Source organism: Magnolia sinica, chromosome 5 (genome assembly GCF_029962835.1).
Source record: "Magnolia sinica isolate HGM2019 chromosome 5, MsV1, whole genome shotgun sequence".
In the NCBI taxonomy this organism is placed as follows: Eukaryota; Viridiplantae; Streptophyta; class Magnoliopsida; order Magnoliales; family Magnoliaceae; genus Magnolia; species Magnolia sinica.
Genome location: NC_080577.1, coordinates 12,737,591 through 12,765,210, shown reverse-complemented (window position 1 = coordinate 12,765,210; position 27,620 = coordinate 12,737,591). Strand labels below are relative to the sequence as shown.

General features: G+C 39.9%; 2 protein-coding genes across 3 annotated transcripts in view; both read right to left on the bottom strand.

Annotated features, from left to right (window-relative positions):
• LOC131246946 (uncharacterized) overlaps positions 1-27,620 on the bottom strand; it is a 223,901-nt gene that overhangs the window by 98,373 nt on the left and 97,908 nt on the right. The window lies entirely within an intron of this gene.
• LOC131245472 (probable LRR receptor-like serine/threonine-protein kinase At1g07650) lies at positions 4,045-25,743 on the bottom strand. 2 transcript variants are annotated; one of them, XM_058244963.1, is made up of 14 exons: positions 25,674-25,743; positions 25,490-25,555; positions 13,302-13,367; positions 12,706-12,741; positions 12,512-12,558; positions 11,846-11,970; positions 10,827-11,209; positions 10,556-10,751; positions 9,581-9,763; positions 8,238-8,368; positions 7,927-8,137; positions 7,560-7,797; positions 5,467-5,617; positions 4,045-4,556 (listed from the first exon to the last, which is right to left on the bottom strand). In XM_058244963.1, exons 3-14 carry the CDS (start codon positions 13,341-13,343, stop codon positions 4,161-4,163), a joined length of 2,139 nt encoding a protein of 712 aa, XP_058100946.1. In that variant the 5' UTR covers positions 13,344-13,367; positions 25,490-25,555; positions 25,674-25,743; the 3' UTR covers positions 4,045-4,160. The 2 variants fall into 2 exon arrangements, with proteins under 2 accessions (XP_058100946.1, XP_058100947.1); XM_058244964.1 differs by lacking the exons at positions 11,846-11,970; positions 25,490-25,555; positions 25,674-25,743 and having other exon boundaries at positions 13,302-13,375.

Genomic DNA, 27,620 nt, shown 5'->3' with positions numbered 1-27,620 from the left:
ATTCTTCCATAAAATCCCGAATGGTCAAGAGGGAACTCCCCTTCACTTTAGAGGCTTCAGGGTGGTTCTCTGGTGCCATAGGGGCAAGGATTATTTTTCGACTATCCTTGACGAATACGTAAACATTATCTCATCCCCGATGGGTCGCATCACGGTCCGACTGCCAGGGTCGACCGAGTAACATATGCAAGCTTCCATATCGACCACGTCACAAAGTATTTGATCTTTATAATTTTTGTCAATTGAAAACGAGATAGTGCATTGTTCAGTTACCTTGGTCTCATTCACCTTTTTTATCCAGCCAATTGAGTACGGGGAAAGATGTTTCATCGTTGGTAGCCGCAACTTGTCCACCATCACTCTTGAGACGATGTTCTCGCTACTACCACTGTCTATGATCACATCACAGACCTTTCCATTGACGGTGCACCGAGTACGAAATATATTGTGTCGTTGTGGATGTAATTCCTTTCGTGGGGCATACAGCAATCGCCTCACAACTAGAAATTCGCCACGATCCTCGCCCGTCATTTCATCGCCACCTGCTATTTCTTCAGTGATTTGTTCATGTTCATCAAAGCGATGGTCTTCTTCTGCGGCCTCATCTTCAGTGCCCCCTTCGTTTATAGTCAAGTGTGCTGCGGGACGTTGAGGACAAGTGTTTGATAAGTGGCCTGGTTGGCCACAGCGGTAACAATTGTTTGACCTTGGCTGAGCATAAGGATTTGGAATCCTACTCGGACTCGCTGTTGTAGGTGCTGCATATTGAGGCCTGGATGAGCCGCTCCTCGTATCACGGTTTGCGGTTGTAGGAAGTTGAGGTACTGGGTCTTTTCCTCGTGGCAGCACTGGATCCTGTGTGGGACCCGTCATGGGGGGTCGAGTTGAAGGATATGGACGAGCAGGAGCTCTTGCAAGTTGTGTTTCTGCCCTACCCGCCAATTGAACTGCTTCATCCACAATCCCGACTGGGTACATCTGAACTCGGTCTTGAATTGTCAGTCGCAACCCACTTATAAATCGTGCCACCTTCTGTGACTCAGATTCTGATAGATCGTTTCGTGTAGCCAGCCGTTGGAATTCTTCAGTGTAATTTGTGACTGTTCGATTTCCTTGCCTGCAATTTTGATATTGCTGGAATAATATCTGCTCATAATCACTAGGGAGAAATCGAGATCGAAGAAGACGTCTCATTCGTGGCCATGATGAGATGGGTGCCTTGTTCTGGCGAGCTCATGAGAGTTGTAATTGTTCCCACCATGCAGAAGCACCAGATTTTAATTTAAACGCTACCAATTTTACCCTTTTATGATCTGGCACGTCCATGTAATCAAAATATCTCTCTACTTCGGCTAGCCAATCGAGAAAATCTTCTATACGTAATAAACCGTTAAAACTAGGAAGTTCAGCCTTACCTCGATAGTCTCTTTCAGCACGATCTAGATGATCACCTCCATAGATTGGTCGTCGGGCAAAACCCTCATTAAGGTCTTCATCGCTAGAACTTGAATCATCTGGTGTAGCCCTCCGGTTTGCAACTAGTAGTGCTCTACGAAAATTGGGGTTGTGTCGTACAGCAACCATGGGTGGTGGAGCCACCACGGGTGGTGGAGCACCGCGTAGGGCTCGGGGCGGAAGTAGCGCATCCGCAAGACGGTCGAGAGTTGCCTGCAGCCCTTGCATGGTCAATTGACTCTCCCGGTGGAAAGCTTCCATTCTTTCCGAAAGATAACGAATCCCTGGATCACCGTCCACAGGATTTTGATTCATACCTTCGTTGTTTGCCATCGGCCCGAGGGGAATCCTCGCTCTGATACCAACTGACGCAGGAATGAACGTGATGAGGATAACTACTCCGAATCCACGGAGCTTCTCTGGACTCCTCACAGAGACTTCTCGAATCCACGAGGAAAGAAAGCAGAAAATAGAAATAAATTCTAATAAATTCGAAATTGATTAATTGATGAATAAAAACGAGTTCACAACCCTTTAAATAGGGGTACCAAGCAATGGGAAAGAAATTAGGATCAAACTACAACTCAAACTCTTAGAATCCGCGACTTACTATAAATAGTAAACTTACTATTTATAGACGGTCATGATGTCTACTAGTGCGCAAGGTTTTCGGCCAAAAATAGTAAGTGTCCTATTTGGCTTCACCAAACCGTTCTCCTAATTATTTTAAGCTCTTTTCACGTTGGGCGCAACTCCTAAAGCCCGACGGATGAAGAGTTATAATCAAACTAAAACTTACTATTTATACTAAAAACGAAATTAAAATGGGGAAACGACCATCGATCCAGGGGTTTTTTGCAATTCCGGGCTGCGCAACCCTGCATAGCAGGGTTGGTTCGCTTCAGTAGCTCATTCTACCCCAAAATCATATATTTTACGTCAGATAACTCATTCCGGATTGCAAGATACGCCCGATTTAAGGTTCGATGGTCTGGATCACTTCTGTCGTCGACCGGGCCTTTTCTGATCCATCTTGGCCATGTAACTGTCCGCGACCCGCTCTACATCATTCACTCTTCAGGTGGGCCGCAATAAAGAAACAAATGGACAACCATATATTTGTTTCCTGCTCCAGAGAAATCAGGCTGGTTCGCTCATTATTTATGGGCAGGTCTAAGCAACAGTACCATGCCCTGAAATTCTCTTCAATGGGACAACCCAATATTTTTAGTTTTTTGTGACACAGTTAAGAACAGAAATTTTACATTTGAATTTGAGACTTGATTTGAAATTCGATCTAAAGACCCGACCTGATTGAATAAGGAATTTTTTATGTTTCTATATACGAGTATAAATATTCTCTATGGAAGTCGAATTAGGATTACCCAATGGAAACTCTTTCTAAGTTTTCGGATGCTAGAAAGTTTTAGAGAAGATAGTGATTTCGACAGAATTCACCAGTGAAGTAGGCACGATGCTGAATGGTGTAAATCTATGTGTGTGCTTGTTTTCTTTGTCACATCGATCTATTTCTAACAACTGTGGACCGTTTAAGGTTGGGCCTACTTATACAAAATGAGAACACATGTGCTGCATATCCATACAATTCTTCTTGAGACGCTTGTGTATTTTAGCTGCTTCAGAGCTTAAGTTCCAACCACAACCTGAAATTGGTGGTCTTGATATGCCCATTCTGTGCAAATGGACTCCTACTTCAATGATCCAGACAGTGGATGTAATGGGCCTGATAGTGGAGGATGCCTAAAAATGTAAAAGCTCCCAAATTGGAGATCTTGACCCTTCTAGTAATTTATGATATGAAAAGGCCAGAGACTGTACAAATTAGAGATCAAATTGGAGAGAGAGAGAGAGAGAGAGAGAGAGAGAGAGAGAGAGAGATATTTCTAGCACCCCACTGGAACCAAAGACAACTCTCAACCCATTTCAAGCACAAAGCTAATAGACATGCACCAATTCTTCGCAGAGCCCTGCCAAGCTAATCAATGGCCTGGATTTTTCACTGGTGTGACGCGTATGTGAAATCCTGGCAATTTATTAGCCAGGCGGCCAACACCTATGTGGTAAAAAAGAAGACAGTTACCCAGATAAAAAATAAAAATAAAAATGGCCCAATGGTCCACATTGAATGTGTGCATGCAGCCACTTGATGAGCTCACCAACCTGATTTTTGTGCCAGGGCACATAGATGGTGGTGGCCAACAGATGAGATACCATGGATCTTGCACATCTGGTCTGGATTGAGATTCTATTCTTACATGATCGATCCAATTCTTACCTTAGTCATCCAAATACCAAGCCAATTCTTCTAACTGGACGAGTCTAACTCATACAAGTTACTTCTGATCTTTGATGCCTCATTTTGGCTTTTGAGTACAAGCAAAATGCAAACTAAATCACTCCGGGTTTTAAAACCACACATTCCTCACAAAGTGTTTGAAGATTTATATAGTAAAAACAGCATGTGAGTTGATTTATTTGATTCAGATGAACGGCCTCACATGCCACACCAGACTCATTGAGCTGAATTGGATTTCAATCATTCCAATCATCGATGTTCTACAACATTCATTGGAATCAAAATCTCAATTTCATTGCAAAGATCAGGAATAGATATGTGAACATTAAACTCCAAAAGCTACATAAACAACAAGGGTAGGAGATCAAAAGAAATATTCAGACTACCACTATCTGTTTTTCCAATTCTGAGAATCCGAATTGACTGGGTAGAGACTGGAGGCAGATGTAGGAGTGCCAGCCCCTAGTTGAACCTTTGACACTGTCTGGGTCTGGCTCAGGCTAGGATTGGAGCTCTGGCTTTGGATCTCTTCATAACTGCTGCTACTGGCTTTAAATTTCAAATCGTCACTGGAGAAACTTGAATCTGAGAGCGGATCTTGAATGAGACTCTTGCCTTCGAGCATGCTAACTACAGCAGACATGGTCGGCCTAAGTACAGGAGATGCATTCGTGCATAAGAGTGCCACATTGATCATAACAATTGCCTCTTTCTCGTTGAATTCTGACCCCAACTTCGGATCAACAAGCTCAAGTAGCCTTCCTCTCTCTTGCAGAAAGTATGCCTGCAATATCCATAGTTGTGTTGAAAGTCTATCATTTACAGTGAAGATCTACCTTGATCCACTCCTAGTTAGCAAAACTCTGTTTTGAAGTCCATATATTTGGAAAAAAAAACTGATCAAACATTTAAAATTCCATACATTTCAGAAGATAGGAAAAAAGGCAAAAAAACCCAATTAAACACCTTCTTTTCTTTTTTTCAATCAAACAGGCTTTATTTATTTTTTTTTTTAAAAAAACTGCAATAAGAAATAGAGATTGGTGGTTGCTGCCCATTGATAAAATTGAGTAAAAGGTAAAAGTTATTAATAGAGACAAATAAATTTATATGAGGATTACTTGAAAATGAAGGATTTGCAAGAGGCAAAGAACACCATTCGACTATCTATATACATAATTATTCACGCGTATAGACATTCTAATTATTTTAATTATAGTTTTCTACCCTAACCTTATTTATATGTAATACACACACACATATATGCACATGTAACCATAGAACACCTGAACTTTTCATTCTCTGAATTTTTCGTATTTCCTTTTTTTGGCTGAAATTTTGACACTTTTTGGCAATCTAGACTGAATTAAACAAAAACATTTCATGTGTTTTATAATTATTATTTTTTAAACTTTGCTGTTTAGCTATCTATGGATCCAATAAATCATGAAAAGGTGCAATTTGCAATTGCTGCCAATTGCCATTGGCTGGGCTTCCTAGCCAACATGGTGCATTTTGCATTTGGGGCAAACAAGAAGTGGAACCAGCAGTAAGCAGGCTTCCTTGTTCCTCTTCTTCCACCTCAAATCACAAGTGAGATGAGTAAAGTCCGGAACATATGTCACTTGCATTTTGGCAATAATGTCGCCTTTAGAACACCGAACTTTCAAACCTTAGATGGAGATCTAAATTACCCAATCCACCAAATGAATATGATTTCCCTCTGGTGTGAAATTTGTGATGCTCTTCCCACTGACAATTTCCAGAGTAACAACCCCAAAGCTGTAAATATCTGCTTTCTCAGTCAGGCGACCATGCACTGCATATTCTGGTGCCATATAGCCTCTGCAAAAAATAAAAAATAAAAGAAAAAGAGAAAAAGGAAAAAGGAAAAAATAAGCATAGACAACTAATTTTAGATGGGCGCTTCCATGCAATTGATAAGGACTGGTTTGGATGTATGCATCCATTTCCAAGTGCATCCATCAGCTGCCCAGTTTATAGATGGGATGACTAAAAAATCAAACTGGAGCAGAAAACATAGATTGATCCATGTGGGAACTATTGGATCCTCATTTACAGGTTTGAGCAAATACTTATGGTCCCATGTTTAGCAGACTAGATGACACAAGGACGGAGCAATCCGATGATTGAGGGACATCCAAACAAGCCCAAAAGGCACTAAGGCTAAAGTCTCATGCTGATGCCGTTCAGAAAATTGATCCTTTCAAACAAAGAACAAGGAACCTTATTTTTGGCACTAAGGGAGAAAAATGCTGGAGTTCCATGCAATAAAATGGAAAAAAAGTCTCAATGCTAAAAAAGAAAAAGAAGAAAAAAAAAAAACCACATGCATCAAAATACACCATCGTGATGTCGTGGTGAGGTATCTAAAGCCCCACAAGGTCCTCCATTTCTACCCTTCTTGCCTCTTATGCCCATCAATCAACCAAGCAGAGCCCGTAGATGTTGCCACTTGTCAGTACTTATTCCAGTTTCTGTTGATATATATGGTCTTGTGGGGCTAACTTTTAGGGCTGCTGGACCATCTCATTTGGGTTGCATCAGGCGGGCCTTCAGACAACGAATTCAACACTGTTGATCTTTAGTGAATGGCATGCATAGTTAAGTATCCTGGGAGAACCAACTCCCAAACCATGTGCATCAATCGCCATTAAATCTGTACTAGTGCAGGTATGGCATGCTTATATGTAGTGTTCGAAGTATTGGTATTACTACAAGTTTCTCTCGCCAAGGATATGGAAACAATATCGATATCACCGATAACTGGAAATGTGGGGAAACATGGAAAAAATGGTGGAAATTTTCAATAAAACTTTAGGAGATACTAAAATACACATTTGAATATTTAGGAATAAAAAATTGCAAAAAGAATATATACATAATAAGTTTCCATTTTACGTGGGGCTTAAAAGCATGTGTTGTTGCAAGAAATCAATCCAACAATCCCATCAATGCCGTCTATCCATCCAACCATCCTACCTTTCATCTAAACATCCATCAGAATTTTAGAATATCAACAACACACAATATCTCACTAAGAAATAGTCGACAACTAAAAATGAGACAAAAGAATGTGGTCTCGATATTGCCCACGTTGCGTTAATGATAATATCGTCAACAATTTCATCACTGCATACAATCATGTACCCGTAAAGAAACTTGAAGTAGATTTTTTTATTTTTATTTTTTAATTAACATATTTGTGGCGATATCACCGATACACTGGCGAAACAAACGACACTTGAAATTTACACAGTCGAAAATATTGGTGATACATTGGCGATACTTAGTGATACATCACCAATAACTAGAATTTCTAACACTACCGGTGTTATTGGTATCGTTACCAGTGTTATCAGTATCGTTGAGCCGGAGATAGAGATAATATCAGGGATACTTCGAACAATGCTTATATGAATCCCTATCGTGTGATTGCAAAAACCCAAAGGTTTTCTGGTTAGTGCCATGGATGGCACAGTTTTGGCTGTTGGAGAGCCAAAATGTCATCAATCAAACATGTGATACAAACTTCTATCTCATTTTCATTGATCTGTTCAGTTTATATGGCTGCCTCATTCAGTTCCCATTTTAGGTTGAAACTTGCAGCTAGTCAGCCAATTTACCAGAGTGTTGATATGAAAGATAAAACTAAGAAGTGCACTGAAGCTTTATGCTGGAACAGGAAGATAAACATTATTACCAAGAGTATGAAGGTGTGGTTTCCATTTCATACAAAGGACGAAAATAGTGCATGATGACTCACATAGTTCCAGCAATTCGAGTGCTAATGTGGGTCTTCTCCCCTTCACAAAGCCTTGCCAGACCAAAGTCGGATATCTTTGGGTTAAGATCCCTATCAAGCAGTACATTGGTGGCTTTGATGTCTCTATGAATAACTTTCAATTTTGATTCTTCATGGAGATAAGCCAGACCTCTTGCTATTCCAACACAAATCTTGAGCCTGGTTGGCCAATCAAGCTGCAATTGATGTTCTTCTATGCCTACAAATCATCAAATCGACCAAAAAGAAAAAAGAAAAAGAAAAAAAAGAAGAAAAAAAAGATAGTCTTATTACTCTGTGTTTCATCTATCCTGCCTACTTGTGTTGGTAGGGCAACGACTGAACTCACCAAACAGGGCACGGGCAAGGCTATTATTTTCCATATACTCATACACCAGCAATGGTTGATCTCCCTCAATACAACATCCATAAAGCTTTACGAGATTTGGGTGTTGCAAAGCAGATATTAGTCCAATTTCATTCACAAATTCACGGTTACCTTGACTTGATTTGGACGAAAGTTGTTTCACTGCAATTGAGGTACCGTCTGATAATAGACCCTGCATTAGAGTAATACAATAAGTTCCACATATTACCTTCTACTTGAAATTAGTTCTTTTCAAAGATATTTACAGATCAGATTAAACAGTATTTCCATACTATACGGTATACCCTGTAAACAGAACCAAAACCACCTTCACCAATCTTGTTCAAAATGTCAAAGTTGTTTGTGGCAGCTCTAATGTGTCGCAAGGCAAACGAACCGGTTCGCAGAAGTAAGTTGCTGAGATCTGTCCACCAAACAAAGTTAGACAAGAATGTCTACAAAAAGTTGATAAATTCCGCATGTTTTACTAGTAACATGCAGTCTATTCAATATTTCTCACACGATTGACCACAAGCAAAGCTCGTATGGTCATGTCTGTGAGACTGGAAAAAAAAAATGACAAGAAGAATTTGATTTGACAAAAGAAATGTTCAAAACCTTGAGAAATAAATATAAATATGTAAGAGAAAATTTATCAGCATGCAATGTTAATGTCATATATTACTAGGCCTAATAATGAAAGATTTATACTAATCATTATTAGGTAAAAAAAATTGCAAACTTTCCATGAATGATTGATATACTTCATAAAAAGCATCAGGGGGTAATACAGTAACCTTCATTTACCACCAAAATAGGTATTTAAGAAATAACAAAGCGCATCATGACCTTTATTACACTGACGTTTTTCTTTTTTCAGAAGAATTATCTTTTTAATATTTTTTTGGAAAGAAAGTGTGGTACTTGATGGATTTTCAAAATGATTTTATCTCTACATTACAGGAAAGAAAGAAAATCAGAAAACAGTTTCAGAAATAAAAAAACATTTTTTCAATATAAGCAATATTTTTTTAACATTATTCTCAAAATAAGCAGAGTATTAAGGGTTTGATATACGTATTAGCTGTTCCTTAAGTAGCAAGTTGGTCTTTTCCTCATACAAACGCATGTGCACGCATGCACATATATTGTCATCGTTGTCTCAACTCCCAACTATTTGTGGTGAGAACAAATGCACACATAGAGTTTTAAATATCATGGGCATATTTAACCAACATGATCAGTTATGCAGAATATTTTTCTTAAATATACATAAAGCACCCATTTTAGCAGTTCCTTCTACATTTGAGTGTATGCATACACTAATGCACCCATGTGAAGACATGCATACGAGGAGCACATGAAAACAAAATACTTTGCGTACTAAATAAAACAGCTGGAATAAGGCCATTATGACAATGATGTTAATGATTGGAGAAGGGATGAAACATATGATTTGAGCATATCAGCAAGGCTTCAAGTTTAAGTGGCTATTAGGAAGCTGGATATGAAAACTGCCTACTTCTTGAGGCACTTGTTGATACTGATAAAAGCATATCCAAGCATCAAAACCAATTTATTAGATATGGTTGACATTTTTCTTTTTGGTTAATTCATGAATTTGATTAGTTTCCACCTTGGTCCGTTGTACTTTTGCTTCCCAGGTAGCCTTTCCTATTTTTTCCTGCCAGGCAATCTTTCCTCCAGAGGAAAACCAAAAACAAGAAAGTAAGAAATAATACTGAAGTTACAATCCCAACCACAACACCAGTAGAGATGTCCTTGCTACTTTTTGAAGTACTTTGTGAAGGTGTAAATTCTGCACAAAGAACAATATCAAACAAACATGGTTATCAGTGGGTGACTAATGAAAAAAAAAAAACTGACCAATACCAAGATTCACTCAATAATAAAGTGATAGACCAAGGCTGATTTAATTATGCAAAATGGAGCATATACGAAAACTTAGAAAGCCCTTGAAACTTGATCGAACTGATCAACAGTACTGAAATCACTTCTTTTACAAAACTTTTATGTGACCTTCTCAAAAATCATTTTAGATTTTACATTTAAGAAGTAAAAGAACATGTCACATATAAATTCTACAGACATTCCTTGCCATTTGTTGCCTCTTTTGTCTCACTGCATGGTGATCCAAATCATTCAACTAGTAGGTCCCATTGTGGACTGGCCATGTGAGAAAACCCTATTGATCAGAAATCCTTGCCATCCATAGAAACACGGTAGGGATAATGTTTCCAACTTCCCATTGTATGGACGGTGATGATCTCTAATCAGCAGATTTTCGCCAGACAGCAAATCCATTGTTGGAACCTTACTAGATGCATGACATAGATGACCACATGTCAAGGCACACAACAGGCGAGCACAAATGGGAGAGCAACAAGGACGAGCAGTGCTGGCAGACCTCTTTACATAAATCATTAGTCCAATTGTCTAATAGCTTTAATGTAATGAAATCAAAATTATCCAAGCTCTTATGCAAACAACACCACTTCAAGACCTTTTCTTAGTTGAGAATAGTCCTGAGGATCAATTTACCTGGATTATAAAGAAAAACAAGAACAAAACACAAAAACATGCATCATACCAGGGTCTACAGAAATAGCTGAAATGAGAGGGCCATAGGTTCCTTTCTCAGGGACAATCTGTGTGCCTTTTCCAGCCCAACATAAACGGATCTCCAAAGTGTAATTAGTAACAGGAACGGTAAAATTCTTCACAACTTCCTGACCAGAACCACCAGCTTCATCTTTGATATTGAAATCCTTTAATACCAGTTGTCCCTACAGCATGCTAATTTAGTTACATCTGAATCCTGTCAATTAACAGAAAAGTATCTCTGTAGTGTGATTAACTACCTGAATGTAAACATCAAATATGCGCTTCCCGAGGCTGCTATATGTTTTGTCATCCATGAACATTATCTCTGCAAAGTGGAGCTTTACGGTGTAGTTCCCATTGTGAAGACAAAGCCCATAATAAGTGAGGGAAATGGGAGAAAGCCGTGCCTTAGTGTACAACTCGGAGTTAGGCATAGAGAGCTTGGATGTATTTTCTGCTATGTAGCTGTCTATAGCTTTGTCATCATTAATGAAATTTCCAGTACTACTACGTTCCCAGTTTTTTCCATCACTTAAAACAAAATACGAAACCCCAAATGGTACTTGATCTGCTTCATATGTAGTGGTTTTATTTATGGTGACTTGATCTCCGCCACAATTTATATACAAAGAATAATAATCTGACACAAAGAGCGAGAACAAATTAGTATTAATGGGATAAGATAAGGAAAAATGTAAATTCCAGAAAGCTAACCCAATTCAGACAGCTGCCTCTAGGCCTCATCTTTGTATTGGTTTTTTCCCCCCACTACCTTGATGGTTTTTATACCTTTTCCCTTTTTCAATGAAAATAATTCATCATAATCATCATCATCTAAGCCTTATCCCAACTAACTGGGGTTGGCTACATGAATCTTGTTCTGCCATCCACTCTATCAAGGACCATATCCTCAACTAAACTGTAGGTCATCAAATCTTTTCGTACTACCTACACCCACATCCTTTTGGGCCTTCCCCTCGCCCTTATGGAATCTTCAACTTGAACCAACTCCTTCTAACTGGTACAATTTTTCTAATCTTTGTTGCACATGGCCAAACTATCTTAATTATACTTTCCCCCATCTTATTACCCATTGCTATTCTACAATAAAACGAATTCAAAAAAAAAAAAAAAAACCTCCAGATATGCTTTCAAATTGACCTAATCAGACACAGGACTGCCATAAAGTTACCCTTCTTCAAGTTTCTTTTTTAGGTGTCTTCTATGCAAAGAAAAGACTTCTAATATTTTCAAAGTTATTTTATTATGAAATTACAACTCCACTTGGTAATGATGCACCAGCCAGTCCCCAGCTTGGGTAAAGCAGTAGGGTTGATGTCAAGCAGGCAGTCGGTTGTTGAACTTTGGCCAAGCAATGATGAGAAAGCTGACCACAAATAGCTGGGACAAAGAAATGATGATGATTTAATTATGAAATAACTAATATGAGAAGGCTTTGCACCTGTTGAACATCTTAAATTAAAAGAAAAGCCACTTCAAGTGGGAAGAAATTATGCATATATGGCATATATAGATCGCTTTAGTAATTAAGATCATGATTTTCATTTAAATGGCACTCACATCAAATATTAGATACAGCCACAGGGAAGTTTTATCTTCCAAGAAGTGAGGAGTTTATTGTTAATTACCATCTTTTTGTATATCCATGATTGTTGTCAACTTCCTCATCTTTTTTCTTCTTTCTCTTTTTTTTTCCTTCTCCAAATCTGACCTAAATATGCTTGTGCCTTTTAGTTGAATTGGATAATATAGAATTTGTTGGTTATGGATGCTAATAATTGCATATTTTCGAAGGAACATCAACACTAATTAAGGAAGGACAAACTTTGGAAGGAATATGAATGGGCTAAACACCAAAGACAGATTTGCGAATGAAAAAAGAAATTTTAAGGCGACACCAATTCGAAAAGGACATACTTACATTGTGAACAAGGGAATGTCTTTTTTAAGCATGAAAAAGCTCCACTTCTGCATCATCAATATGCAGCTAAGAATGCATCAGCATGAAGAAAGCATTTAAATTTATCCAGGGGTTCCAAAATGAATTAAAGCAGCTAATCACAAACATATGATTATTATCTATAACTATAATGCAATTTCATGAACAGGTCTTACGTGTTGTTCCCTGTGGAAGAGCTTCCAAACAAGTTTCTGTTGAAATGAAAAGTGAAAAATTTAGAAAGCAAAGAAGAAGAAGAAGAGACAACATAACCCTTAAGTGATGGTGGCAATTGACCAGGCAGACCGACCCTGTAGAGCTTGGGCTTGGATACCTAAACTTGGCCCAACCCGGGCTTGAAATCTAGGTCTTGCCCTGCCGGGCCCAGGCCCATGATGAATGGCTCAGACCAGCCCATTGACTTGGTCCAATCATCATGTGAGCCCCTATTATACAAAAAGAATGGACGGTTTAAAGACACTTTTGAGCAGTTCCCATTCGAATTGGATTTGGGTCATGTTGCAATTATCAAAACATTTATATGGTAGGACTCATCACGGATGAAGGATACCCCAAAAAATTCTTAGATGAAACTATTTCAAACATTTGATCATTTAACTCTTCTCCTTACTGGCCGGGGCCAAGGCCAAGGCCATTTTAGCCTGGATTAGGGTCAGGGTCAAGCTAAGGCCAACCCTGACTAGCCAATTGCCACCCGACCACCCCAACCCTTAGGTATTGAAACACCGAAACTGCAAGAAACTCTTCTTACATTCTTCCTTGTTGACAATTTTGTATCAGAGGTCTTCCCCATGTAAAATTGTTGTAAGAAAGATCACTGCATGGAAATATTGCAACGCAATCTGAACAAGCATTTTTAGGGAAGAAAGTAATAAGAAAGAAATGACGCAAAAAAGATAGTCACACCATGTAAATAAAATTTAAGATATGGAAAAGAATTTGTGAACCTCAATAGTGAATTTTGACAAAAACGGTGCCCAATAATTCAGGATTTTATTATTATTATTATTATTATTATTATTATTATTATTATTATTTTGAGCATTTAACCAAATCTTCAGTGAGAATGGACACATTGATAGTTCCTACTTTGAAATTCATGGGTGATGCAACCCAATCAAGGGAAGCTCAATGAGTCATAAAATTTTCAAAAACCATACAAGCACTATAGACATCTAAGCAAAATCCCACCAAAATTTTCTATGAGATTTCCCTTCACTGAGGCTCCATGTGGGTAGGGGATCCTGCAAATTTGAGATTAGGTCTAATCCCCATGCTCTCCACATCAGATTTGGTCAAGAAAGTATCACTTTTTTTTTTTGGTTAGATTGTTAGTACACCGCATTGTCAGTTCACACTTCACTGTTAGCCACCCCCACTGGGGATTGATACCAAGACCTCAGTGTTGAAACGAGGTATCTTTCACTCAGTCTACCACTTGAGCTATGGATCAGGGTGTAAAGTATCACTTTCTTCCACTTGATAGCAATTTTGGAAGTTTTAATAAGAACTAAATGTTTAAAAATTGAGATTAATTGAAGAATGCATTGTGTCGATGATGCGAATGTGATGTGCAAGGTATGGGGCCTGCCAAAATTGGGCTTAGTCTTAATGCAGATTTTTATTAATAATCTCTGCAAATGAAGCCTAAACATTTCTATATTTGCATTCTTAGCATCAAGAACCTAGTGTTCACATCCTCCCCATTATCATCATAATCATGATAGCGAGTCTTCCAACTTTCCATCATTCTGGCCTTATATTACATGTGGAACATGCGGCAATCACTTATTTGCTATTTAAGTAAAATGATGAAGAGAAGATCTTTGATCTCTTTATTCATTGCGAGATGCATGGCATGTGTGTGTGGGCGGTGGCCTTTGGGGAGGGGGTGTGATTATAAGTGTATGAGTAAATAGCTGTCTTGAACTGAAACAATGGCAGAAAGTGATATCCTTATAATGACTGGTGACATACATTCATCTTCCCAGTAATAATACAGACAGATTGAGGTTCTGTAGTCAGGTTCCTTTTAAGTGGCTCATGTTTACCCTCTATCACAACATTGTACCAATAATAAAGACCAGGATCAGATGACTGATATCTGAAGAAGTGCATAGGAAAGATACGAAGCAAGTAAAATAGTATATGAAGGCTTTGGCGACAGTTTAAGGAGCTGGAGATTGAGACTGGCTAAATCGAATTGGTTTTGGTGAACATTGTAAACAAGGAGAAAATGATGAAGGCTTTTAGGAAAATGATTCTCCTTTTGGTTTTTTGTGTATTTGAGACAACCCTAAAGGGTTGAATATACAGAGTGTTACAATGACTATACAAGGTAAAATGATAAATACAAAATCCTCTACTTATATATCGTCTATCTATAGAATTGGCTATACAAGACATGTGGCCTGTCTAACATCCCCCTCAAACTAATGCTGGTCATCGACAAGTAATAGTTTGCCAACTAGAAATGAGTGACATGCAGAAGTGAGGGACTTCGTGAGAATGTCTACAATTTAATCATGGGATGCGACATGTGGAAGAGAAATGAGCTGAGACTGAAACTTCTCGCGGATGATGTGACCGTCAACATCAATATGCTTTGTCTGTTCATGGAAAACCAGATTAGAGGCAATTTGAATGGTACTCAGATTATCTACATGGAGTGGAGTAGGATCTTGTAGATGTATGCTCAAGTCGGAAAGAAGTCCACGTAACCAGATAAGCTCACTAGAACAGCTGACATTGCTCTATACTCGGCTTCCGTGCTTGATTTGGAAATAGTGGCCTGCTTCTTACACTTCCAAGAGATGAGAGAAGTGCCGAGAAAAACACAGTAGCCAGTGGTAGATTTGCATGTGAGAGTACAATCGGCCCAGTCAGCATCTGAATAAGCATGAAGGTCCAGAGTGGCCGTGGAGGAGAAAAACAGAGAGCGATACAGAGTTCCATGGAGGTACTGCAAAATGCGCAATATTGCAGTCATATGAAGAGTCCGAGGAGCAGAAACAAATTGGCTGACAACTTGGACCGCGTAGGCAATATCAGGGCGAGTCATTGTTAAGTAAACCAGACTCCCAACCAAACGGCGGTACAATGTGGGGTTTACAAGGAGATCACCATCGTCATAGTCATATTGAACGTTAAGTTCCAAGAGAGTCTGAACTGTCTTCTGATTCGTCAATGAGGCCAAGGCGAGAAGATCCTTGGTATATTTACGTTGGCTGACCAGGATTCCACGTATAGAAAGCGACAAGGCAAGTCTAAGAAAGTATGTCAGATGTCCTAAGTCCTTCATCTTGAAGGATGACTTTAGAACTTCCTTTAATGCCGAGATGCCAGTAACATCGCTACCAGTCAGAAGTAGGTCTTCAACATATACGAGAACAATGACGATTCCACGCTCAATGGTGCGCAAGAATAAGGATGGATCATGACCACTTTGAGTAAAGCCAGCTCCAGTAATAACATCATGAAAGCGTTGGAACCATGCTCGAGGAGCCTGTTTGAAGCCGTATAAAGCTTTCTTCATGCGACAAACCTTATTGGTAGAGATTAAAGATCTAGGAGGAGATTTCAAATATACTGTTTCTTGGAGGTCTCCATGAAGAAAAGCATTTTTCACATCCATCTGAGTGAGTGGCCAAAAGCGAACTGATGATACTGCTAGAAGAGTGCGAACAGTTTTCATCTTGGCCACAGGAGCGAATGTCTCATCATAATCAATTTCGTGTTCCTGTTTGTATCCCTGAGTAAGGTGAACCACATCTTATTCCAGGCCGTATAACCTAGCCACATTACTCTGTTGATATATTATCTGGAGATGCTCCCACATTGCCTTAGCAGTGCGATGTGGCGTGAGGCCAACAGCTATTGATCGATCGACCGAATCGAGAATCCAGGTAATAATCCGTCCATTTTTCATTTCCTAATCAGCCACTTTGTCGGCATCGGTGGAAGCGAGGACAGTAACAGATCCATCAATCAGTCCCCCAAACCACGACCCTTGAGAAAATTCTAAAAGTGGATGGCCCATAGATTGTAGTTGGTGCCATCGAAACTACATCGTAGGGCCTCTGTATGGGAGTCTTTGTTCATAGATAGGAAGAGATAAGAACTATGTCAAAGAAGAAAGTACCTTGCAGCCACAGATCAGAACAACAACCAGCAAAAGACAGAGACAGCAGTAGATCAGCAGACAGCAACAGATCAATCAGACAGAGACAGCAGGATGTGCAGCAGTAGGTACAGTAGGAGGTGTTGTATGAGGGATCAGATGTAGCAGGGACATGCGCAGGTGCGTGCACAGGGTCGTTCATGGGCAGGGGCTTGCGCAGGGGCGTGCGGACAGGCCTAGGGAAGATCAGACGTGCTTGGGAAGGCCAGACGAGGGTTGTTGTTGCAGCAGGATAGCAGGGCAGGGCCAGATCTGACAAGGGAGGAGCCGGATTTGACAGGGGAGGGTCGGATCTGACGGGGCAGGGCAGGATCTGACAGATGAGGAGCCGAATCTGACAGGGCGGGGCCGGTGATGAAGGAGATGCCAGATTAGGATCAGTATCGCTCTGATACCATGTCAACAAGGAGAAAAGGATGAAGGCTTTTAGGAAAATGATTCTCCTTTTGGTTTTCTGTGTATTTGAGACAACCCTAAAGGGTTGAATATATAGAGCATTACAACTGTTAGACAGACCAAATGCCTTGCCTTGTATAGCCGATTCTATAAATAGACAATGTATAAATAGAAGATTTTGTATTTATCATTTTACCTTGTATAGTCATTGTAGAACTCTATAAATTCAACCCTTCAGGGTTGTCTCAAATACAGAAAAAGCAAAGGAGAATCATTTTCCTCAAAGCGTTCATTGTTTTTACTTTGTTTACATTGTATCAGAGCAATACCGATCCTAATCCGGCATCTTCTTCATCACCGACACCACCGTCTGTCAGATCCGGCACTCCCCTGTTAGGTCCAGCTCCTCTGTCAGATCCGGCCCTCATGAAGCTCGACCGATCGTCTCAAGCTCTGTCCGCACCAAGCTCTGTCCGATCATCCCCTGCGCACCAAGCTCTGTCTAATCTCCCAGGCCTGTCCGCAGGCCCCTGCTACACCTCCCTTGCGCACGATCCTGTGCACGCACCTGCTACACGTCCCTGCGTACGCTCCTGCTGCGTCAACAGCTCCGTCCGACCATCCCCAGGCTCGTCCGATCGCACCCCAGGCTCGTCCGACCGTCCCTAGGCTGCGCACCTCCTTGCTGCGCACGCCCTGCTACTGTCTGCTGCGTCAACAGCCCTGTCCGGCCCTGCTATCTGCTACGTCTGGCCTTGCATCTGGCCCTGCGTTCGGCCCTGCTGTCTGCTGTGTCTGGCCCTGCTTCACACGTGCACACCCCTGCTACTTCCTACTGCAAGGTACCTTCTTCTTTGGCGTGGTTTATATTATTCCCTAACTATGGACAAAGAATCCCGTACAGAGGCCCCACGATGTAGTTTTGATGGCACCAACTACAATCTATGGGCCATCCACTTTCAAAGTTTTCTCAAGGGTCGAGGTTTGTGGAGACTAATTGATGGATCTGTTACTATCCCCGTTTCCACCAATGCCGACAAAATAGCTGATTGGGAAATGAAAAATGGACGGATTATTACCTGGATTCTTGATTCATTCGATCGATCAATAGCTGTTGGCCTCACACCACATCGCATTGCTAAGGCTATGTGGGATCATCTCAAGATAATATATCAACAGAGTAATGCAGCTCGGTTATACCGTCTGGAACAAGATCTGGTTCACCTTACTCAGGGTGACAAAAGTTTTCAAACTTTCTACTCTACAATGGTTACAATTTGGACAGAGATGGCTATGATGGATCCAGAATTCCCAAATGACTTTAAAATATTCCACACAATGCGCGAGAGTGCGCAAGTTAGACAATTTCTTATGAAACTGCGTCCGGAATTTGAGCATTGAAGGGCTGCTCTTCTGAACCGTTGCCCAACTCCTTCAATGAATTCGATTATTAATGATTTATTAGCCGAGGAACAATGATTGCAGGTCCTCTCTCAGGGGACATCTCAGGGACCGTCTGACCTGGCACTTACTGTATCCACCTCTGCACCAAACCGTGGTTCCACTACTTTAACTTGTCACGGCTGTAACAAAGTAGGATATGTCGACATGGTGGTCGAGGTGGTAGCCGTGGTCCTGCTATTTCTGCTACTTTTGCGACTACTTCTTCCGAGCCTTCTGTTAGTGATACTGCATCCACTGGTTCTGTTGAAGGTCTTTCCTCACCTTTGACTCCTACGATGCTCCAGCAGATCATGCAGGCCCTTTCTGCGGCCGGTATGTCAGGTATCACCCCATCTTCTCCATGGTTCTTCGATTCCGGTGCTTCAAATCATATGACTGGTGATGTATCACATCTCCACAATACTCGTCCCTACACTGGCAATTAGGCTATTTCTACTGTACATGGCACTAAACTACCCATACAGTCCGTTGGTTCCTTAACTCTCTCCTTCTGATCATTGCCAGTTTACCCTTCGTGATGTGTTTCATGTCCCTAAACTCTCCTCAAATTTAATTTATGTTGGTCAACTTACATTAAATAACTGTTTGGTCATCTTTCTTCCAAATTGTTGTTTTGTGTAGGATCTGGTGTTGAGGGTCCAATATTACATATTAGACCCCAGTTATTGCCTGATTTTACGTACATGATAATGCTTAATGTCATATTTTAATTGTGTTTTTATTGCAGGATGCAATCAGGAGCATGGACTGAAAAATAGCACTAAAAGCATGGATTTGACACTCCGAAGTTACCAGAGCAAGGGACGCACTCCAGAGAGCCAAGACTGAAGAATTTACATGCCAGGGATCCGAGGAAATCAAGCCATTCACGTTAAAGAGGCCCGAAATTGATGAAGAATGCAAGATCACATAGTTCCTGCCATCTGATTGGCCCAAGACTTCATAGATGGCCTGAGGGCCATAAAGTAACCGTACATATCAAATTTCAGCCGTCGGATCACTATGGAAGTACCCCAACTGACAGATCAGCCCATAAACTGTTGATTCTGGGCCCACCTGATATCTGGAACTGTCTCAACTTTGGTCTCGATGGTTTAAATAAGATGATAAAATGAATGGATGGATCAGATTTTTGAAACACATTACAGTGGGGCTCATATGTGAGGTGTGTACATTGCACATGTACACGAACCGCCACGCACCGAACCGACTAAAGCCGGTCAGCCAAAGCTGACCTGCGTCATCTTCCCAAAACGGCAGTTGCCGTTTAGGCGCTGCGGACGGACGGACGACGCCCGATTTGCGGACGCTTTTAGGCCCCACATAGCGTACATATGGCTAATCTAAACCGTCCATCTTGTAGAGGGCCATGAATTCTTCAAACCTATGCTGAGCTTTTGGACCCATGTAAGCACACGTGCGCGATACAGAGGCCATAAGTGGACTGCCCTGCAACGTTCAAATTGATGTTTGAATGATTTCTTCTCTGATTCTGAGTCAATGGACATGAAAAACTATCCGTTTCTTACCGAAATTTCGAGGGCAATCTAATGGACGGGGTGGATTTCCTTAAAAACATCTCTGTGGAGCCCACCAATCACGTCAGCGCTGGATGTGCGAAAGGCTACGCACGTCCGCGAAATCTGATTTTCCAGGCAGTTGTGGCCCACCATCTTTGATCATATGGCAGATCTGAACCGTCCATCGTGTAGGCCAGCCAAAATACTTCTAAGAGACGTTGATTTTACAGGAATAACGCAAGGAACGCGAGAGTTATGAAGTCCCGAACTTGGCTGCGAAAAGGCTTTCGCTGCGCGTGCGATAGCTTCCCAAATCCGATTTCCACCACTCCAGCAGCTATAAAAAGAGTTCCAAACATGAAGGGGGTGTGCTTGAATAGGGGACGTCGGATAGAGAAAGAGAGGCGGAGAGAGAAGTGTTTAGAATTTTTATATATTTTTTCTTTATTTTTCTTATTTTTCCTATGAATTATGTTGAGATTTAGTCTGATTATGTTATGCTAAACCTCTTAGCTAGGGCTAAGAGGTGAAGCTTGTGGCGTGATGGGAGCTTCTACAGGTTTGATTTAAACTGAACTGATTGACTCTGTTTTGATTTAAGAAATTCTTTTAGTCATTAATGGTTTGTTGTGATTTAAATTACAGTAGATCTGTGATGGCTTGAATAATTCCTTTCCTTTTATTTTGATGTTCGGAAACCCTGTTGTTCGCCATCGTCTCATAGACATGGTTGGATGATGGAATCCTTCCTAACACTCATACATCTTTTAGTTGGTTATGGATTGGTCTAAGTTCTGTTGTTTACCTTATCTCTTAGGCATGGACTTGTGATGAAATCATACCTAATTCTTATACCTTTCATCTCTTGAAAACTATATCAAGTAAGTTCAGTATAATATCCATGAAGCAGGCATAAGATCTCCCTGATCTCTACAAGTGGATCCTCTGAATCCCTAGTTCCCTTTCTCTGAATTCTTTAAGTTTAGATTAATATTTCACCATTATTCCTCAAATCACAATTGGTTTAGATTTCATCTTAGCCTAGTTCTAGATCTGGTTATTTTCAGATAACGTACAGGTTTCAGTCCCTGTGGATTCGACCTCGGTCTTACCGAGTTTATTACTACATCACAACCCTGCACTTGGGGTGTGAACATCTGGCAACAAGGAAGGTACTTGGGAAGGGTAGGCGGCATGGATGTTTGTACGTGCTGGACTTTTACCCATCTGTTACTCTAGCTCATTATTTCTTCTCTCCTTCTTCCTCAGATATTTGTTCGGCAAATAAAATGTGGAAACTCTGGCACTTTCACCTGGGTCATCCACATTCTGATCGTTTGATTCAGCTCTTTTCTTCTGGCATGTTAGGGAATATTTATCTTAATAAAAGTGATTTGGATTATTCTTGTTTTTCCTGTTGCCTTTCAAAAAGTAAGTGTATTCCATTTCCTTTAAGTACTACAAAATCATCATCTATGTTTGAACTGGTGCATATGGATGTCTAGGGTCCTTGCCTAATTATGTCTCTCTGGACTACGATATTATGCTATATTCATTGATGATTTCACCTGTTACACCTGGATTTACTTTTTGCACTCTAAGTCATAGGTGTTTGAAAATTTCAAAACATTTCATTCTATTGTCGACACTCAATTTCGAGTAAAAATTCAAACTCTCCACTCTGACTCAGGGGGAGAGTATCTCTCCATAAATTTTCGTACATATCTTCAGGGTCATGGGATTACTCATCAGACAACCTGTTCTGATACTCCACAACAGAATGGGGTGGCTGAATGCAAAAATCGCCATATTGTTGAAACTGTCAATACCTTAATGACAGCTATGAGTGTTCCTCGTTCCTTTTAGGTGGAAGCTATGATGCATTCAGTCTACTTGATTAATCGGTTGCCAACCAAAGTTCTGAATAGTAAATCTCCCTACTTTGTTCTCACCGGTTCTCTTCCTACATATTCTACATTTCGTGTTTTTGGTTGTATATGTTATGTTCATCTGGCATTACATGAACATAACAAACTTTCCCCAAAATCAGTAAAATGTATGTACTTGGGATTTAGAGAAACTCAAAAGGGTTTTTGTTGCTATGACATGGTCTCTCGTCGTGTACAGGTATCACGACATGTTGTTTTTCTTGAGTATATTGCCTTCCATTCATCTGGTCCTCCTTCACCCACACCAGTCTCTCCTGGTCTTACTAGTTTTTCCAACATTCCGATTACGTCGAGTCCACCTCCTTGTCCATTACAGGTTTATTCATGACGACCACGTATAGATCTATCACCTACTACTCTCCCTACTGTACCTGTAACTGATCCAAATCCTATCTTGGTACGTCATTCCACTCGTGAACATTGATAGTCTGATCGCTTGATATACTCTATGTCTGTCATAAATACTACCCTTGATACTGTATCTATTCCTACTTCATACCATCAGGCAACCAGTCATGATTGTTGGAAGAAGGCTATGGCAAAAGAACTTGCAGCATTAGATGATAATCATATGTGAGACATTGTTACTTGACCTCCTGACCACCAATTAATTGGCAGTAAATGGATTTATTCTGTGAAGCTCAAGTCTGACGGATCATTGGATTGATACAAAGCTTGGCTTGTCGCTTAGGGATACAAACAGGAACACAGAATTGATTATGATGAGACATTCGCTCTTGTGACCAAGATGAAAACTGTTCGCACTCTTCTGGCAATATCATCAGTTCGCTCTTGGCCACTCACTCAGATGGATGTGAAAAATGCTTTTCTTCATGGAGACCTCCAAGAAACAGTATATTTGAAACCTCCTCCTGGTTCTTTAATCCCTATTGATAAAGTCTGTCGCCTGAAGAAAGCTCTATACGGTCTCAAACGGGTCCCTCGGGCATGGTTCCAACGTTTTCATGATGTTGTTATAGGAGCTGGCTTTACTCAAAGTGGTCATGATCCATCCTTATTCTTACGCACCTCTGAGCATGGAATCGTCATTATTCTCGCTTATGTTGATGACCTACTTCTGACTATTAGCGATAATACTGACATCTCGGCATTAAAGGACGTTCTGAAGTCATCCTTCAAGATGAAGGACATGGGTCATCTAACATACTTTCTTGGACTTGAATTTTCGTGTTCTATACGTGGAATCCTGGTCAGCCAGCATAAATATACCAAGGATCTTCTCGCCTTGGCCTCCTTAACGGATCAGAAGACAGTTCAGACTCCCTTGGAACTTAACGTTCAATATGGCCATGACGATGGTGAACTCCTTGCAGATCGCACATTATACCGTTGTTTGGTTGAGAGTCTGGTTTACTTAACAATAACTCGTCCTGATATTGCCTATGTGGTCCAAGTTGTCAGCCAATTTGTTTCTGCTCCTCGAACTCTTCATATGACTGCAGTATTACGCAACTTACGGTACCTACGTGGAACTTTGGATCGATCTCTGTTTTTCTCCTCTACGGCCTCTCTGAATCGATCTCTGTTCTTCTCCTCTATGGCCTCTCTGAATCTTCGTGCTTATTCAGATGTTGACTGGGCTGGTTGTACTCTCATCCGCAGATCTACCACTGGCTATTGTGTTTTTCTTGGCACTTCTCTCATCTCTTGGAAGTGTAAGAAGCAGGCCACTGTTTTCAAATCAAGCACGGAGGCCAAATATAGAGCAATGTCAGCAGCTTGTAGTGAGATTATTTGGTTACGTGGACTTCTTTTTAACTTGGGCGTTCATCTAGAAGATCCTACTCTCCATGTAGATAATCTGAGTGCCATTCAGATTGCCTCTAATCCGGTTTTCCATGAACGGACAAAGCATATTGAAGTTGACTATCACTTCATCCGCGAGAAGTTTCAGTATCGGCTCATTTCGCTACCACATGTCGCTTCCCATGATCAGCTTGCCGACATTCTCACGAAGTCCCTCACTTCTGCATAACACTCATTTTTAGTTAGTAAACTATTACTTGTCGATGACCCGCATTAGTTTGAGGGGGGATGTTAGACAGGCCACATGGCTTGCCTTATATAGCTGATTCTATAAATAGACAATGTATAAATAGAAGATTTTGTATTTATCATTTTACCTCGTATAGTTGTTGTAGAACTCCATAAATTCAACCCTTCAAGGTTGTCTCAAATACAGAAAAAGCAAAGGAGAATCATTTTCCTCAAAGCCTTTATTATTTTTACTTTGTTTACAACAACGACTATACAAGGTAAAATGATAAATACAAAATCCTCTACTTATACATCGTCTATTTATAGAATCGGCTATACAAGGCATGTGGCCTATCTAACAAGTACATCCATCATGTATTCTTTTACGAATTTAGGCTCATGGGTAAAAATGTTTCCAAAGTACCAGGGTCAGCCTTATCAAGCTTGTCACATTTGAAGGTAGGATATGCACTCTTCCATGTAGATTAGGCTTATAAACAGTCATTTACCAGCTTGCCTATCAGTATCGTTGTCTAATTGGCTTTTCTTCCAGATGAAAAACATTAAAAATAAAAAAGTTGCAGGCGTGTATGTTGTATTTTAAATTATTTTAAAATAATTTAGTGTTTCAAAATATCCTACGGATATATCTTTTCACTGAAAGGTTATATCCTTTCAAATTTTGTTTTGAAAAGTTGTCTTTTGAAGCCTAAGGGTCGCACCACTTCGGTTTAAACCCAATAGTCACAACCCTTTGTGAAAGGGTGTCTTCACAAAGTCTATAAATAGACTTCTAATTTTAAGTTTTTAAATGGATTAGAAAAATTAGATTTCCTCTTAAAAATGTGTTCAAGTATTTTCTAGTTCGGGTTAAGACTACAAGTGGTTCGAGCCCGTGTACAGTGAGTGCACCGCTGGGACCGGGTCATAGTCGTTGTATCCTGGAGGTCGATTACTCTGGAAACCTGTTGCACTTGGGACGCTGTCCAAGGGGAGCAAATTCGATTTCAAGCCGAGTGACTCACGTCACGCCTCGACTTATATAAATCGATAAGTTTTCTTTTATTCTTAATTTAAATTTATTTTGTTTAAATAGTTTTTCAAACTCCATATTCCAACAGTGTAGTCTATTGATGGTTGTGCTCCCAAGGCGGAGACATCCTGCTTGCCTAGAAAACCAATCAAATATCCAAACACTTCTCCTTAAGTTCCTGCTATTCATTTAATAGTTTCTACAGTGAAAGTTAGCTCCTTAAGAAAATCAAAGAAAAAATTAATTACCAGCGTTTAAAATAAAAGGTTCAGTGATAGATTAATAGAATAGTGATGAATAAAGAGTCATAATTGCATGCCTGATATAGCACTGTAAAAATATTAGATAAGCCATCAATACATTGAAAACTGATACCAAGCATCCAGAAGAGAAACGTACACGTTTGTTGGCCTACTAACCATCCAGTCTTGTACAGGTCCAGTTAGGAAATTGCTAGTCAAATACCTAATCAAAATCCATATCATCCACTCACTGTGAATGAATAGTTCTTTGTAATAGCACTATAACCATCATCATGCAAACAATTAGAGGGAACTTTATAATTACAAATTAGATCACTTACAAGTAAATCAGTTTTGGTAGGCTTCTAAAGGTGTTTGGAATTGTTCCCGCCAACTTGTTAAAGCTAAGATCTCTGCCAAGAAAAAACACAAGATAAAAAAGATATCGATGATCTGTACCAAAACACCAAATGTTACATCCACATTGCTCATGAAATTTTAATCAAATATTAACACTTGAAGTAGGGATTATTGCTAAATGTAATGAAATTTAGAGGTTTGCTATCTCTTGACACAAGTATAGGGAAGCCCATCTACACACCAGAGTCTGCCAACATGGAACCAAAGGCATGATCTAACCCATTTGTCAGGTGAATCTCACTAGGTAGATGCACTGATCCAAAAATTAGGTTGTTCTACTCATCATATAAGCTACATTTAAATAGATGTCCTAGAAAATTTGGAGAAGTTTTCCTTAAATGTCCATTTATTTCACAAACCATGGCTCACCTAATCAATGGACCAACCTGATTCTTTGGCAAGGGCATCTAAGGTAAAACCTGATGGGTGGCTTAAATTCTACATGCATTTGTGTTGGTTTTATGTGTTCCCTTAAAAGGCAAATAGATTTAATTGAAGTAGTTAAAGGTGCTAGGCGCACTATAGGCACAAATGCCCCTGGAATGCCCAACTAGCCACACGCCTAGAGATTCCATGGTGCAATCTTTTCAGAAATTTATTTTTAAATATTTTATGTTATATATAGGAAACATATCGATTATTTAATAGTTTCAACTCTACAACTAATTATAAAGTTATACACATTTTAAATAGAGTGAAAGTTAGGCACCATTTCCAACAACTTACATCTACTTAAACATTCCAATGAATCCACAAACCTTAAAATTTCAAAATTTCTCAATTTCCCAAACATAAAAACCATAATTTTATAAAGTTCCCAATTCCTCTAAGCTCAAAAACCCATATCCCCAAAATTTCCTAAATTCCACAATTCTAAACTACAAGGTTCCTTCATCATCATCGTCGTCGTCGTCATCATCATCATCATCATCATCTACGCCTCATCCCAACTAATTGGAGTTGGCTACATGAATCTTGTTTTGCCATTCCACTCTATCAACGGCCATACCTTGCCCTAGCATAAGTTTGGAAGCCATATTGTTTTGATTGATAATGAAAGTTACTGCATAAGTTTGACACTGGCCACCAACCTGGCACAACCCTCATCTTTTATTGGGGATCAAGCGCTATCTAACAGTTTATTACATAGGTTGATTACAATCAATGAGTACAAAACTTAAGTTCCAATTTCCCTTAATCTAACCCTAAAATTCTTATTTTCTCTTACTCCCCCAGATTTCCCAACCCAAAATCATAATTTTGCTAAATCCCTAAAATTTCCAAATCTTAGGGATCCAAATTTTCAATATATCCCCAAATCTTGTAACATAAAATTTTCAATTCCCCTAAGATCCCCAATTTGTCGTCTATCTCTTGTATGGTACAAATGGAAACCCAAATTGCTTTAAGAAGCTCGATGAAGTGCTTAAAACACAAATAGAAGAAAGAAATCAAGATGTTTTCATTAATTTTTAAAACTTCTATGAAATTTTGCAGATGAGGTATTTTTATAAATCAATGCTTTGATATAAAAGAAATTTGGGTCCTTATTCATGGCTCAGTGGTAGACTCACAATAGTTTCAACGCAAAGGTCATGGGTTTGAGTCCCCATTGTGGTGTGTGGGTGTGGGTGTGAGTGTGTGTTAAAAAAGGAGAAAGAAATTGGGAAAATCTACTCCAAGGGGATTCACAAGACATCTTTCCACCCTTAATGGGTGTCTACATTCCAAAAATACCATTATTTAAGGTCCCCAAAAATGTACATCACAACATTATACAGGTGATAGCCAGGCGCACCCAGGTGCACTTAGGCATTAGGTGATCGGTGCATGTCCGGGATAGCGCCTCGCTTAGGGCTAGGCGAGGC